Source organism: Elephas maximus, chromosome 20, assembly GCF_024166365.1.
Source record: "Elephas maximus indicus isolate mEleMax1 chromosome 20, mEleMax1 primary haplotype, whole genome shotgun sequence".
NCBI classification, from domain to species: domain Eukaryota; kingdom Metazoa; phylum Chordata; class Mammalia; order Proboscidea; family Elephantidae; genus Elephas; species Elephas maximus.
The window spans coordinates 11933602-11948437 of NC_064838.1; the positions used below are offsets into that span (position 1 = coordinate 11933602).

The 14836-nt window shown below is 52.3% G+C and overlaps 2 protein-coding genes across 7 annotated transcripts in view; one reads left to right on the plus strand and one right to left on the minus strand.

The window, feature by feature from the left end:
• The window catches only part of SMARCD3 (SWI/SNF related, matrix associated, actin dependent regulator of chromatin, subfamily d, member 3), a 28914-nt gene extending 23389 nt beyond the window's left edge, over nt 1-5525 (plus strand). For 3 of the 6 annotated variants that reach the window (XM_049862680.1, XM_049862678.1, XM_049862681.1), the window contains 10 exons: nt 960-1002; nt 1774-1896; nt 2013-2171; nt 2364-2459; nt 2648-2749; nt 3016-3177; nt 3848-3945; nt 4111-4246; nt 4862-4984; nt 5112-5378. In XM_049862680.1, coding sequence (XP_049718637.1) covers nt 960-1002; nt 1774-1896; nt 2013-2171; nt 2364-2459; nt 2648-2749; nt 3016-3177; nt 3848-3945; nt 4111-4246; nt 4862-4984; nt 5112-5369 — 1300 coding nt within the window. In that variant the 3' untranslated portion in view covers nt 5370-5378. Of the gene's footprint in view, nt 1-959; nt 1003-1773; nt 1897-2012; nt 2172-2363; nt 2460-2647; nt 2750-3015; nt 3178-3847; nt 3946-4110; nt 4247-4861; nt 4985-5111; nt 5379-5437 lie in introns of those variants that run through there. The other 3 variants (XM_049862682.1, XM_049862683.1, XM_049862679.1) reach the window with 3 other exon arrangements.
• A 169-nt stretch (nt 5526-5694) lies between these two features.
• On the minus strand, nt 5695-13781 carry CHPF2 (chondroitin polymerizing factor 2). The gene is made up of 5 exons (XM_049862677.1): nt 13609-13781; nt 9757-11735; nt 8744-9308; nt 7840-8022; nt 5695-7168 (listed from the first exon to the last, which is right to left on the minus strand). Exons 2-5 carry the CDS (start codon nt 10035-10037, stop codon nt 5861-5863), a joined length of 2337 nt encoding a protein of 778 aa, XP_049718634.1. The 5' UTR covers nt 10038-11735; nt 13609-13781; the 3' UTR covers nt 5695-5860.
• Between the last annotated feature and the right edge of the window lie 1055 nt (nt 13782-14836).

The following is a 14836-nucleotide window of genomic DNA, read 5'->3' on the forward strand; positions in this document are numbered from 1 at the left end:
TAGCAATCCCATGATTTTGTACAGGAAATAATAATTGCCTGATTTATCTGTGTAAATGGAGAGTTTCACGAAGCATACCTTTAATGAAAGCTTGTCTAGCGCTCTCAACTGGGAGGGGCAGCGGCTGAGAGCACCACATGGGGTCACTATGGAGCTGTCCTCCAGCCTGCGCTCTTGTCTCTTGACCTACCAAGGTTTTTCTGGGGTGGCTTTGGGAGTCAGAAGCAGCTAGTGGGTCAGGAAGAGCCCCCATGCCAGATGCTCCCCCAGGCCCAGCCAGCACAGTCCAGTTATCTAGTCCCCAGCCCTCAGCCACCCCACACAGGAGAGCATGCACACACACTTTGTCTCTGGATTCGCATGGGTGTGGTGTGTCCCTTGCCATGTTGGCAGGTGGACAAAGACAGGAGCACCCCTCTGCCTGTCAGCGTCCCCTTCCAAGCCCAGGTGCAGGGCTACAAGTCCTTACCAGCTTCACACCATCACCTCCTGCTTCAGGGGAGTTGGCTCCCCTCCCTCTTAGCTCAAGCCGCCTTGGAACTTGAACATGCAGCCCTGCTTAGCCAAAAAAAAAAAAAAAAGTCCTCAGAACCTGGTCTCCCTCTGCTGGTTCCCCTTTCCTCCCCAGCTCCCCTCAAACACTCCTGCAGCTCCTATTTTTCGGCAGCACCTCCCCAGCCCAGTCCCTCCTGAGTCTAAATTTCTCTGGCCCCGTAGATGTGGTGGGGTGGGTAGCAGGGGCTCCCAGGCCACAGGATAGATAGGTCACTTCTGCACCCCCAGAGGGGAACCTAGTGCCAGTTCCACACACCACCGCCATAGCTCCTCAGGCGGGCAGACGAGCGGGCTGTGGGAACCCCAGCCAGGCGGGCGGAGATGTCGGGGACAATTTAGCAGGTGGCCTCGTTACTCCCAGATCTGTCGCCATGGTAACCTGGTTTTCTTTAAAAAATGTACAGTGCCAAGAGGAGGAAGATGGCTGACAAAATCCTCCCTCAAAGGGTGAGTGCCTTTCACAGCAGCCCCCAGCCCGCCCCCCACCCACCCTTTGCTACTCCGCCCTCCCCTCCCCTCTCAGGAGCAAAGCTTCAGTGTCACAGTCACTTTCACTTTTTGTTTAAAAAGCTAATTAAGAAGCGAGCCTCCCCAGGCCAGAGGGAGGGGGTGGGGCAGAGAGAAATAACGGAGCTGTGAGGGATAGAAAGCTGGGCCTGGGGTTCAGTGGACTGAATTCCAGCCGTCCTAAGACATGAAAGCTGGAACAAAGAGGGGACAAGAGCTGGGGGTCAGATGCTGGCAGGTGGAACAAGAGGAATGGAAGCTGGCCGGAGGCGTCACAGGCCCAGGCTGAGCTGGCTCAGACCTCAGTGCAGGGACTGGAGGAGGCAGCAGGGCAGACAAGCAATGCTACCCCCAACTGCCTCAGGGACCGCGGAGCCTGGAGCCACTTTGCAGGGACCAAGGGAAGCCCAGCGGCCAGAGCACAGTGGAAGATGAGGCAGTTTCACCCTCTTGGTGGCCCACAGTTGCTACCACCTCTCCTAGTGATGAAATGGAATGAGCCTCCCTAGAGGGAGAAGCAGTTTCTCTCTCTGCAAGTTGAGGGCCCTACTGGTGGATGTGGAATCCTGGGGAGAGGTCTTATTCTCAGTCACCCTGGAACTGGACGACTCCCCTCCCTTCTTTGTGCCCTGGGATGGCATGGCTGACACGCCCACAGGCAACATTACAGGGTTTGCAGAGCCCTGATTCCCTGCCTGGCTCCTCCTGCAGATTCGGGAGCTGGTCCCAGAGTCCCAGGCATACATGGACCTCCTAGCATTTGAGAGGAAACTGGATCAGACCATCATGCGGAAGCGGGTGGACATCCAGGAGGCTCTGAAGAGGCCAATGAAGGTGCTTCAGTCTGGGGGCAGAAAAGGGCTCTAAGTGCTGTTCCCAAAATGGCGGCCAGGTTTGCCCTGGGGTGGGACCGCAGTATCCACTCTGTACTACATTCCTCATTTCCACAGCAAAAGCGGAAGCTGCGTCTTTATATCTCCAATACTTTTAACCCCGCGAAACCTGATGCTGAGGATTCAGACGGCAGCATTGCTTCCTGGGAGCTGCGGGTGGAGGGGAAGCTCCTGGATGACGTACGTCCTGGCCCAGGTCTCTCCAGGTGTCCTGGGGTGGGTATGGGGCTGAGTTGAGCAACAGAATTTAAGTGTGTGCTAGGGGTGGGTGGGCCGAGAGACATTATGGGTAAAGAGGACTGTATCTATCCTTGCTGCCCTGCCCTACCAGCCCGCCCCTCTCAACTCGTCCTCCTTCTGTCCCCATGGTCCCTGTTCTGCCCCCACGGTCCCTCTTCTGCCCCACAGCCCAGCAAGCAGAAGCGGAAGTTCTCTTCCTTCTTCAAGAGTTTGGTCATTGAGCTGGACAAAGACCTCTATGGTCCTGACAACCACCTAGTTGAGGTAAGACTAAGACCCTTTCTGCCTTTGACCACTACCCCCACCACAGGCCCAAGTCCCTGGGACACCTAGACCAGAATCCCCACCAACTCTAAGGGGCTCACAGATTTAGACCAGGGACCACTCTGGTGCCGTAGGCCCCACCAGCCTAATGGGCCTGTGTTGTGACCCAACTCTTATCCCCTGCACAGTGGCACCGGACACCCACCACCCAGGAGACAGATGGGTTCCAGGTGAAGCGGCCGGGGGACCTGAGCGTGCGCTGCACCCTGCTCCTCATGCTGGACTACCAGGTCTGTGCCCGCCACTGCTGCCCACACCACATGAAGCCACCCATGCTGGGCATAGCCAGCGCCAGCCTCCCCCTTTCTTTCTAGACAGGGTGGGCCTAGGCCTCAAAGCTGTGCTTCCTGAGACCACATTCTCCTTCCTCCATCCTCCTCCTCCAGAAGCATGTTTCCAAGGAGCCCAGTCAACACATTTCTCAGCCCCTAGCTGCCTGGCCCTGAGTTCTTCCCACCTCTCTTTATCTCATTTTCATGGCCACCCCCCCCTCCAGCCTCCCCAGTTCAAGTTGGACCCCCGCCTGGCCCGGCTGCTGGGACTGCACACACAGAGCCGTTCAGCCATCGTCCAGGCCCTGTGGCAGTATGTGAAGACCAACAGGCTGCAGGACTCCCACGACAAGGAATACATCAATGGAGACAAGTATTTCCAGCAGGTAACCCCTCTCCTGAACCCAGGGAGCAGGGAGCAGACAGAGTTACAAGCAGGGGAAGGACTTCGCCTAAGGTAACACCACCCCTCTACTCTAGACTCCCGAGTTCCAGAAACGGGACATAGTCATGGTTTTGGGGCCAAGAGTCCGAGGGCTCTCATCACCCTGGGGCAGTTAAGAAAACCAAATTGCATGAAAGTGATTTGACAAAATTCTACCAAAGTAGAGATGATCATTATCAGTGCATTTCTTTCTAAGTACACACAGCAGATAAGCCCGATGAGTGAATGTAGCAGCTGACATTTATCGAGCACTCCCCCACGTGCCAGGCTCTGTTCCACGCACCCCACACGTATTGATTCATTCACTTCCCATAGCAGCCCTGTGAGGTAGAGACTTATCCCCACCCCAGAGATGAGGAAACTTGCTCAAGGTTACACAGAAGTGTGGGAACAGGGTTTACACCTAGGCAGATAGCCCAAGCTCTCAATCACTACACCACACTGACCCTTTTCCTTGTTTACCACCACCACCCCAGTCCTATCCACGAGCAATGAGCAAACAGACTTGGTCCAAGCTTCTTGTGACCTTTCCAGAACGGAAGGATCTAGAACTACAGTTTTGCTCTCTTCAAGCACAGCAATGATTTCTCTTCCTGACTCTCCTGCTTCAGATTTTTGATTGTCCCCGACTGAAGTTTTCTGAGATTCCCCAGCGCCTCACAGCTCTGCTGTTGCCTCCTGACCCAATTGTCATCAACCATGTCATCAGGTGAGATGACCCCACCTTGCTCCTCAGACCAGAGAATCATCTTATCCCTGCCTTCCCTGTCCCTCCTTCTCCCTTCCACCTCCCCTGCCCCTTGGATCTGCCCAGCCCTGTGTCTGTGGCCTCTGTGGGGACATCTTGGAACCAAGGGCTGTACTTCCCTGGCAGTGTGGACCCATCAGACCAGAAGAAGACGGCATGCTATGACATTGATGTGGAGGTGGAGGAGCCACTGAAGGGGCAGATGAGCAGCTTCCTCCTGTCCACGGCCAATCAGCAGGAAATCAGTGCTCTGGACAGTAAGGTGCGGCCAGAGTTCAGAGCTGACATAGGGCATTAACCCAGAAATGAGAAAGTACAGACTTAGAATGGGCACAGGTTAGCTCATAAAATACACAACATCACCCGTGAGTACTGTGCTCTTAAAAAAAATCAGCTATATGAGACCAATGGTCAACATTTACCCTAAAGCAAAGATGAGAAGGTAAGGCAGGGCAGGGAAGCTAGATTAATAGAAACCAAACAAGCAGAATGGAAACAATGATGAGAATGTTGACACATTGTTAAAAATGTAACCAAAGTCACTGAACAATAGGCATACAAATTTTTAAATAAAACCTAATTTTCTGTGTAAACTTTCACCAAAAACATAATAAAACACTACTTAAAAAAAAAAAAGACTGGGCATGGGCCTATAGGCCCATGGAGAGAAAGGCGACAAATGGCCCTTCCGTTGCTACTTGGAGCTTAACCTCATTCAAAGTGTAATTCTGCCCCTGCCCCCTTCCTTGGGACATTAGCAGAATCGGGCTCTGAGGGATTGCCCTTCAAATGAACAGGGGGATTTACCATCTTCCTTTCGCCCTTCTCTCCCATATCACCAAGGCCAGCTTGAAAGCATCTGTCTTTCCACCTGTAGATCCATGAGACAATTGAGTCCATAAACCAGCTCAAGATCCAGAGGGACTTCATGCTAAGCTTCTCCAGGGACCCCAAAGGCTATGTCCAAGACCTGCTCCGCTCCCAGAGCCGGGACCTCAAGGTAAAGACGGAGACTTGGGAATTACCGGAGTAGAAGACAAGCACGTTTGCAAAGACAGTAAATGCTGTACACAGGTGAAGGGTGGGTGACTCTGGGTTTAGGGCTGACCATCACTGCTCCCTCCAAGGTGATGACAGATGTAACAGGCAACCCTGAAGAGGAACGCCGGGCTGAGTTCTACCATCAGCCCTGGTCCCAGGAAGCAGTCAGCCGCTACTTCTACTGCAAGGTAGGGCAGACTCTCGTACCCCAGACTCGCTCTCTCCTCCACTACAGGAGAAACTGCCCTCCTCAGATTTGCCAGTTGCCCTTGCCCACTCTGCATGGTGACTTTCCCACCACACCCCCCTCCACCAGGGAGGAGCTCTCCCGAGGCAAGGGGTAGTCAGCAGGTGGGCTGGTTCTGCTCCCTCACCAGGAATGCCATAACCTGCTCCTACCCTTTCTCTAAAGATCCAGCAGCGCAGGCAGGAACTGGAGCAGTCGCTGGTTGTGCGCAACACCTAGGAGTCCCCTCTGAATAAGCACCACTCTGGACCTTCAGGGCTGGGGCCTGTTCCCGACTCCTCTGACACCTCTGTGTGAGGCTGGGGCACTGGATTAAAGGTCATTCATCTAATAGCAGCTGTGTGGTTATTGGCAATGGGAGGGGGAGGTAACGAGTCCCTTTGGGAAAACTTCCACGCCTGCCCTCAGCTGCTTCTTACTCCATTTTCCCTAGGCCTAAACACAGTTTGGCAGAAGACACTTTTAATAGCATTTTCTTGTTAGAAAAATACACCAACAAGCTCTCCATCATCCACCCATCTTGCCTTGCCCTTCCGAGGCTAAGGCAGAAAAGGGAGGTACAAGGAGGCAGAGGACCCCTCAGGTGTGCTAAGTGCTATTCGCCTGCTCCTGTTCAAACAGCGCCATGGCAAGCTGGGCGCGGCCCCCCAGCCCCTCCAGGTTGCTGAGGCGGCAGCGGTGGTAGAGTTCCTCACTGAGCCGGGGGCTACAGTCCCGCACGGAGAACTTTTGCACCAGCCCTGGCTCTACGGCCCGGAAGAGGTGGAGCCCTGAGAACCGGAGGAAAACATCCATCACCTCCAGCCCCTCCAGGGCTTCCTCCTCTTCCTGGCCTGCCAGTTCACCAGCCAGCCGGGCTCGGGCTGCCAGGTAGTCTGCATTGTAGAAGCAGCCCTCAGCGGACGCCTGTCGATCAAATCTGCCCCCTACAGAAGCCCCTCGGGAAGGGTCACCACCAGGAGGGGACGGGGGATCAGGGCCAGCCCCAAGGGGCCCTGGGGGTGACCGCGGTGGTGACAGGGTGGGGTTGAACTCCTGAAAGTGCACTGGGAAGAACGCCTGCCAGCCTGAGATGGCATTCATGCGGCAACGGTTGAGGACCTCAGGCCCAGGCCTTGTCCACACAGTAGTGAGGAAGAAAAGTGTGTCCACTGGGTGCTTCTTAGAGACCACATCCATGAGCCGCACCTGGGAGGGAGCCTCAGCTCGTACAGCAAGCCAGGCCAGCCTCGTCCCAGGGTACCGCCGCTCTAACTCAGCTGCTGCAGCTTTCACCCCAAGAAATGGGTCTGGGGCCCCTCGGCCACCATCCCGGTGCCCATAGACCAGCAACAGGGTGAGCAGGGCATGTTCTCGTGGCTCCAGAACACTGGCTGCAAAGGCCTCCAGGAAGGCAGGAGCTGCGGCAGCTTCAGCCACCAGGAGCGGCAGCACCAGCTGCACACGGGTGGCCTCGGTGACATACGGCATGGGCAGGATTTCCACACGGCTCAGCGGCCGCAGCAGGCTGACCCTTAGGGCCAGGGCCCGCCGGTGGCCACGCTGAGTCACGGCTTCCAGCAGCAAGTCCAGGGTGTACTCCATGCCCCGGGCTGGGTCGAAACGCCGGTAACCATTGAGGAGCCGCTGTTTCTGGAAGCGGAGACGGGGCTGATAGCGCCGATTCAGCTGCTCCAAGGCGGTCTCCACAGCATCGCCCACATCCGCCTTGCTAGCCCCTTGCAGTGGGCATTTGGGAGCCCCATCTGCACAGGAAAAGGTGTGCTGCTCTGTGAAGTAGTCCCAGCCCAGCACCTCAAAACGAGAGTGTGGGGTGAAAGGGGCCGGCAGCCCAATGGGCCAGCTCAGACCTGCCTCCCCCTCGGGGGTCAGCATTGTCAGGTTCCGGATCTGAGCCTAGTTGGGAGAGAATGCACAGTTGATACCAGGTCTAGAAGCCCACCCAGCTCTCGCTTTCTGGCCTCTGAGATCCTGCTGGACTCAAAACCCAAAAAGCCGAGCTATGTCCTAACTGTCAACATTTAGACAGGTGCCCTCTGGCTGTCGTTCCACTCCCTGCACTTTCTATTCTTCATCCGTAAAATGTGGAGGGAGTCTGGATCATACCCACTGTACACGATTACTACGAGAAAGAAGAGGTGAAAACGTGCTTTGGCAAAGGTAAGAGGATCCCAAAATATAAAGTTCAACAGTCTCTCTCACACTCTAGGTATTCATAATCAGACCCTTGTTTCCATCTATGTTCCACCTTTGACAGCCCCCACACTCAACTAGAGACTTCCATCTTGAGGCTTTTTTAGGACAGTTCTAGAAGTTCAAGAACTTTTGGGCTTTCGCTTCCTCAGTGGAAAGGAGCTAAAAAGGACTGTCTCCATTCCGTTCTCAGCCTCCTGAGCCTCACCGTTCACCTTCAGCTGCGTTCGCGTCATTCCAGGGGCTTACCACTGACCTGACACCCAAGAGAGCCTGCTCTCCCTGTGGTTGTTTTAAGTTATGGTGTGATCAGCATCTTTCTACTCAGCCTCCCCACCGTGGTCCTCTGGCCTACCTGCTCTTCTTTAGCTCACCTGCAGCTGTTCGATTTCATTGTAAGCCCGCTCCAACTCCAGAGCACTGAAGCGCTGGTGCAGCCGGTACATGAGGCCCCCCTCGGGGACAGGGTGCACTGTGAAGGCACTCAGGAAAGCCGAGCTCTCCTCCTTCTCAGGGTCCCTGTTTTTAGCCAGTTCAAATGAGCGATACTGCTGCCCCTAGAGGGACCAAACAGACCAATCAATGCCACACGCCAAGGGCCACCTGTCCCAAACTGCCCTTCACCACACGCAGCCCCCCACACCAGTGCTGCTGTTGCTGCTGCTGCTCCAGGATGGGGAGGAGCTCATCTCAGTGTCTCCCTGTGCCTCCACTCTTCCCTCCACAGCTTGGAGTTAGGAAAGGAGAAAGCAAGCAGGCAATTAAGGATACTCTTTCTCCCCAAAGAATCCCAGTTTCTCAAAAGAGTAAAAGCCACAAGTCAGAAAATACTCCCAATACTGTGGCTTGGAAGGGCGGGCCACATCTGGGGTCTTTCCCTCTTCTCCAGTATAATAAGCATGGCAGCTCCTGGGCTAGAAAAGTGAAAACTTTATCCTCTGGGGTGGTGGCCATTTCTAGGAAACACCCCAGACTTTTCATAACTGTGATATCTGTGTACTGGGGGAGGGGTGGAGGGCAAGGAGGCAGATGGGGAGGACAGGTGATTAGGGGCACGTTTCTGTCCTAGTCAAAGGTTCCTGCGTAAGATGCTACTTTTGATAGCCTGGGTTCTAAAATTGACAAAGGTGAGCAAGAGCCTGCCAAAGGGCAGATCTGTGGCTAGGGAGCGGGCAATGATGACCTCCAAGGTGCTAATGGGAAGGAGCCAGCAGCAGCCACCTAGCGATGAGTCTCTAGGTCACTACTACCTTGTTGGGAACCATAATGAGCTGTTACCTGGTGCTGGGAGACACAGCCAATCCCCAGAGAGTCGATGAGGCAGCGGCCAAGCCACTCGTCAGGACGGGCACTGAGAATGTCTCCTCGACAGCCATCAAGGTATGGCCGCAACCGGAGCAAGAGACTGCGTGACAGCAGGTAGCCAAAACCACCATGACAGTACCGGGCCTGCTCCCCAGCGCCAATGAATTCCTCAGCCCGGCCCAGGTATAGGTCCTGGTTGATGCTAAGGTGGCCAGCAAGGGCTGCCAAGCGGGGGGCCTGCACGTATGTGTCATCCTGCATTATGAAGAACCAGTCGTAGTCGGCCCCAAAGTGTGTGTGCAGATGGCGCAGAGTCTCGGACATGAGCCAGGCCGGCCGCTCGTCCCCGTGAGATACCACCTGCATCCCTGCCGGGGCCCGTGGCCCTCGCTGCCCAGTGAAGTAGAGTAACCGAGGGAAGTGGTGAGCCACTGTGCGGTTCACAGCCACAGCCAGAGTGGACAGCGTGGCTCGAGAAGTCAGGACAGCCACAAGCAACCGCTCACGAGAGCCCAGCTCTGTCTGTATATACCGAGTCCTGTGGAGAGACCAGCATGTCGAGGGTCAACTCCCTAATCTTTAGGAACCAGGTTGTCCTACATATACATCCCCCCTAGGAATGAGTGAATTCGGCTGAGAAAAGAGAAGGGGGAAACCTCCTCATCAATATTAATTAGCTGCTGGAATGGGTACCCACTGGTTAGCTATACTTCGTACCTGTACTTTGGGGGGTCTACTAAGGATGGGCTAGCTGGCTTAGCTGTAATCCCTGCCTTGTTCAGGAACACTGAACACGAATTTAGCAACAATGGGTGGGACTTTCTTAGACCCAAGAAAGGGGAAAAATAGGAACGAACCATGACAGAGAATAAGACAAAGGATTTTTTACCAAGGAGCTTAATGAGCTGATCAACAGTGGACAAGCGGAGGCAATAAGCAGACTAAACTGAGGTCTGGTGCCTGGGGCCTGCACACAGAGCTCTCACCTGAGCACCTTCTTGTAGGGCTTGTTGGGATCCCTGTAGTAGGGGACAATCCGGGGTTTGAAGTCTTCATCACTGTGATCCAGCCGAATTCTTGAGTCCAGATTCTGAGGCCCTCCCAGGTCTCCCACAGCCTCTACACAGGGATCTTCTCCCTCACCCTGGACCCAGGAAACCCGCAAGAGGCTCAGGCTGCATCCCAGAGACAGCCCTAGGATGAGGGGCAGTGCTGGTCGCAACAGAGCCAAAAGGGAGTTCAGTCGCATGGTGGTAGGTACTGCCATGTGGGTGCCCCAGAGGGCACAGCCTCCAGGATCAATGGGGTTGAGGGCGCCAGGCCAGCAGTAGGCCTTGAGTTTTAACCAGGGAATCTGGGGTCAGTGAGGTCAACAACAGAGCAAGGCATTAATGCCTCCAGGCCCAGACTCCTCCAGGAAGCTTGACTGTCTCGTCTTCACTTCTCTGCCTGGTCTTCAACTGTCAAGGTGCTACATCTAACCCTTGGCCCAAGCAGCAACAAATTCCACTCACTACTGGGATCACGTACTATCTTCCAGTGGAAAGGGGAAGAAACAAAATCAATAGTGCCAAACCCAACCTAAAAAGAAGGACTACACACATCTGCAGACTGGGTCTAAGTCAAGAGACAGCAGCACCTGATAAAGAAGGGGTGTGAGAAAAGCACATGACCTGTCAAAACAGGTACCAACCCTGCCTCCCTCAGCCCCTTCTAAGGAACACCTGGCTCAGGACAGTTTCTCACTCAATTTACCCAAGGAGCGACTGGCTGATTACTGAAGCCTGGAACAAGAGAAGGGGTTGGGGCTAGATTAACCCCTTCCTCCAAGTCAGGAATGATCAAAGGGCAACCAGCATCCTGCACAGAATGCAGAGAAGTCCGTCCCAGCCAATGAGGTAAACAGTTACGTGAGTCAGCACTGAGATCCTCTCAGGAGAGCACAGTGGCTAGGAAAGCCCTTTTGCACGGCCTTCTCCGAATTCCAGCTGCTGAGAAGTTGGTCTCGCCTCACCTTTCTCTTGAGAGAAGAGCTATTCTGTATCTGGTTTTACCAGAAAGGACCCCGAGTACAAAAAAAACACACAAAAAACGTGAGTACAAGAAGCTGGAGACCATGCCGGGATTCTGTATAAGGCAAACAGAAGTTCAGCTGGCTTCGCATAGGAACATGGCCAGTGGACCTGGGCTCCTGCTCAACCTCTCAGCCCTGAAAGACAAATTCTAGTCCTAGAAAGAAGGCCAAAAGCTTAGTTTTAGGCGTTAGTCTCAAAACACCAATAAAATCAGCGACGTCAAGGAGCTGCCGAAAAGGGTAGGAGGGGGACTAAGCTCAGTTTGTTCGGCTTTGGTTTAAGAGCTGGGAGCTAGGCAAGACGAGCGTTAAGAGGAAGGGTGGCCGGCGGCAGAAGCACTTAGATCGCGCGTCGCTGAGGGCTGCTGAGACAAGAGGAAAGCTCCGTTCTCAGACCCGTCGTTGGGGGGCAAAGGCCCTGAATGCACCAGCGAGACAGCCCAAGCAGCTGGGCGGGGGGCAAAGGGGGCCACCCAAGCACCTAAGAGGGCCCCTGCAGCCAGGGCCGGTGCTGGCGGAGGAAGGACCAAGGGCGACCCAGCTGTGGCCCGGGTTGCTGGCTCGGCAAGCCCGTCCTGGGGTGTGGACGTGGGGGACGGAGAAGCGGGACGACTCCCTTCCTACTCTCGGCAGCAGCCCCCGACGCCCCTGCAAGTCGTTAAGGCCCCTAATGGGAAACAGACCCCAACGCCGGCTGAAACGCAGGCTCCGCTGCCGCAGCCGCTGCCACCTCACTGCGCTCAGCCGGCTCCTTCCTCTTCCGCTCCGCTGGTTCCTGGCCTCTATGGTGACGGCTTCCGGCCACTCGCAACGCCGGCTCCCTCCCTATGACTCCAGTCCGGTGTCCGGGCCAGGCTCTGGGGACGCCTTCGCTTGGGTCCCAAATCCTCGCTGCAAAGAGTAGACAACAGTTTTGCAAGTGAGTGAACGCCGGCTGCACCCAGAGAGGCCACAGATCCTCGACTTCAACGCCCTGTGCCCTGGGAGGAAAAAACAAACCTCATCCTCAGTGAACAAGCTTCAGCCTCCTAGACGACGACTTCTTCCAGTCGGCTTGGGAACCCCATTATTCGTTGATTTATTTAAGAATGTTTGTTGTAAGCATCTTGATGAGTACTGGCAGACAAGTAGAAAACAGGCAAGGTCCCTACCCTCAGGGAGCTGAGCGTTGAAGGAGGTAGGCATTAAACACGTACATATCAAAAACTCTTGTAAAAGCCAGAAATTGTGATAAGTACCATTACAGAAAAGTGAAGAGTCTGATGGAAGAATTAGATTGGGAATTTGGTGATGTCTGAGGAAGTATTAAGCTGAGCTCAGTTGATGAAGAAAATTAATAACAGACATCTCGCTTTTTAAGGTTTTTCTTGTCCACAAAACCAAATATGAACCATAAAAAAACCTAACCCAAACTGCAAAAGCCTGTCAGAAACTGCTGTATAGCATTATAAATTTGTCTTATCCTGCTAGAAAAGGATAGTCATCAAACCATTACCTCCTAGTTCTCGAAAAGTCTCACAGCTGCAGATGGGTGGAGAGCCAAATTATTAGTAGCAAGGCCAGAAGGAACCTGGTATCAATTGATCTCAGTAAAGGGGGAAGGCAGGGCTCAGTCACTCATGTTAATGGTTATATTTCTGCCTCTTTTTTTTTTTATAAGTCTTGAGCAATGGTATTTTCAGTCGCCTTATTTGCATGTGAAAGCTGGGCAATGAATAAGGAAGACTGAAGAAGAATTGACATCTTTGAATTATGGTGTTGGCGAAGAATATTCAATGAACCATGGACTGCCAAAGGAACAAACCAATCTTTTGGAAGAAGTACAGCCAGAATGCTCCTTAGGAGCAAGGATGGCAAGAATTCATCTCACATACTTTGGACATGTTATCAGGAGGGATCAGTCCCTGGAGAAGGACATCATGCTTAGTAAAGGAGAGGGTCAGTGAAGAAGAGGAAGACCTTCAATGAGATGGACTGACACAGTGGTTGCAACAGTGGGCTCAAGCATAACAAAGATTGTGAGAATGGCATGTGACCAGGCAACATTTTGTTCTGTTGTGCATAGGGTCGCCATGAGTCGGAACCAACTCGACAGCATCTAACAACAACAGGGTAAAATCAGAGCCCTCGTAGCATAGTGGTTAATAACTCGGCTGCTAACCAAAAGGTTGGCAGTTTGAATCCACCAACTACTCCTTGGGTTGCTTTGAGATGGAATCAACTTAAGGGCAACAGGTTTGAGGTTTCAGGGTAAAATCACCACAAAGTTATAATAAAGCATGAAGAAAGATTTTATTTGGTGTGTGTTCCAACAGGCAAAAGAGGGAAACAGACAAGCATGCTACCAGAGCTGTCTGCCCAAGTCTCAGGAATGTCACAGAATCATCAGTATATACTGACCTTACAAATAGGTAAAATAATTAAAAACTTCACCTCTTCATAGATTGGCTAAAAACAGGTAAATCACCGTGATTCTACATTTTGAATTGCCTTTCTTTATAATCACTGGTACGAGTTTCAGTAACGACAGTCAGAATGGCCTTCATTGGTCCAATAAGTCTTACTGTTTACTAAATGCTCCTTGGAAACCCTATAGGGCAGTTCTACTCTGTCCTGTAGGGTCACTATCAATCAGAACCAACTCGATGGCACCTAACAACAACAACAGAAAAAGATGTCGTTAGGTGCTGTCAAGTTGCTTCCGACTCATAGCAACCCTATGTACCACAGAATGAAACACTGCCTGGTTCTGCACCATACTCACAGTCGTTGTTATGCTTCAGTCCATTGTTGCAGCCACTGTGTCAGTCCATCTCGTTGAGGGTCTTCCTCTTTTTCGCTGACCCTGTACTTTACCAAGCATGATGTCTTCTAGGGACTCGTCCCTCCTGATAACATGTCCAAAATACATGAGACAAAGTTTCACTATCCTTGCTTCTGAGAAGCATTCTGGCTGTACTTCTTCCAAGACAGATTTGTTCATTCTTCTGGCAGTCAATGATATATTCAATATTCTTCACCAACGCCATAATTCAAAGGCATCAATTCTCCCTTGTTCATTCTCCAGTTTTCCTATGCATATGAGGCAATTGAAAATACCATGGCTTGGGTCAGGCACAGTTTAGTCCTCAAAGTGCATCTTTGCTTTTTAACACTTCAAAGAAGTTTTTTGCAGCAGATTTTCCCAATGCAATATGTTGTTTCATTTCTTGACTGCTGCTTCCACGGGCATTGATTGTGGATCCAAGTAAAATGAAATCCTTGACAGCTTCAGCATTTTCTCCATGTGTTATTATATTGTTCATTGGTCCAACTGTGAGAAAAAGATAAGAGTGGAAAGTATGTGGATCTTTTGTGCTCTAAGTATTTCTTTACGTGAAAGGTTCCTTAAAAGATGTTTTCTAAGATTGTCCTAGCAGTTGTTTTTATACCTCAGGGCCCAGTTGATGTGTCCTTGTGAGTCCAGCTCCAGATGGATCACATTCTTTTTAATCAAGGACAGCGAATAATGGCTCAGATTTTAACTCCCAAGTCAGTCCCATTGTACCTACCTTCCTGAGGCCATTTGTTTTTTCTTGAATAAAAAAGGTCTCCCTATATACCTACAGAATAACTGCTCAGAATAAACCTATGTTCAAATTTTGGTGAGTTTTGATTATTTTTAACAAGAGTATTCTAGAAAAAGGGTATGGCATGTTCAAAGGCATGAAGTTGTGAAAGAGCATGGCTTATATCTGAACTATAAGCAGTTGAGTCTACTGGAGCACCAAGTTTGAGGAGAACAGTCTAGTAGTCAGGTTCTACTATGGTGATGGAAGGATGAACTCATTTTTAAAAAAGCCATGCACTTTGGGTGAAAAGGTGCCACTTTTGAAGGATGTGCTCAGAGGGAGTAACAGCTTCCTTTGCTTCCCTCCAGCTGTGTCTGATGGTGAGGGGCCGCTGGACAGGAGCCTGAAAAAGTAGCAGGGATCACAAAGGGCCTGCCTTGG

Coding starts and splice junctions, on each gene's coding strand:
- CHPF2 (XM_049862677.1), bottom strand. CDS start 10,037: ATGGCAGTACCTACCACCATGCGACTGAACTCCCTTTTGGCTCTGTTG. Junction 9,309..9,756: donor CCCTACAAGAAGGTGCTCAG/GTGAGAGCTCTG, acceptor GTCTCTCCACAG/GACTCGGTATATACAGACAG. Junction 7,169..7,839: donor ATGAAATCGAACAGCTGCAG/GTGAGCTAAAGA, acceptor TCTCCCAACTAG/GCTCAGATCCGGAACCTGAC.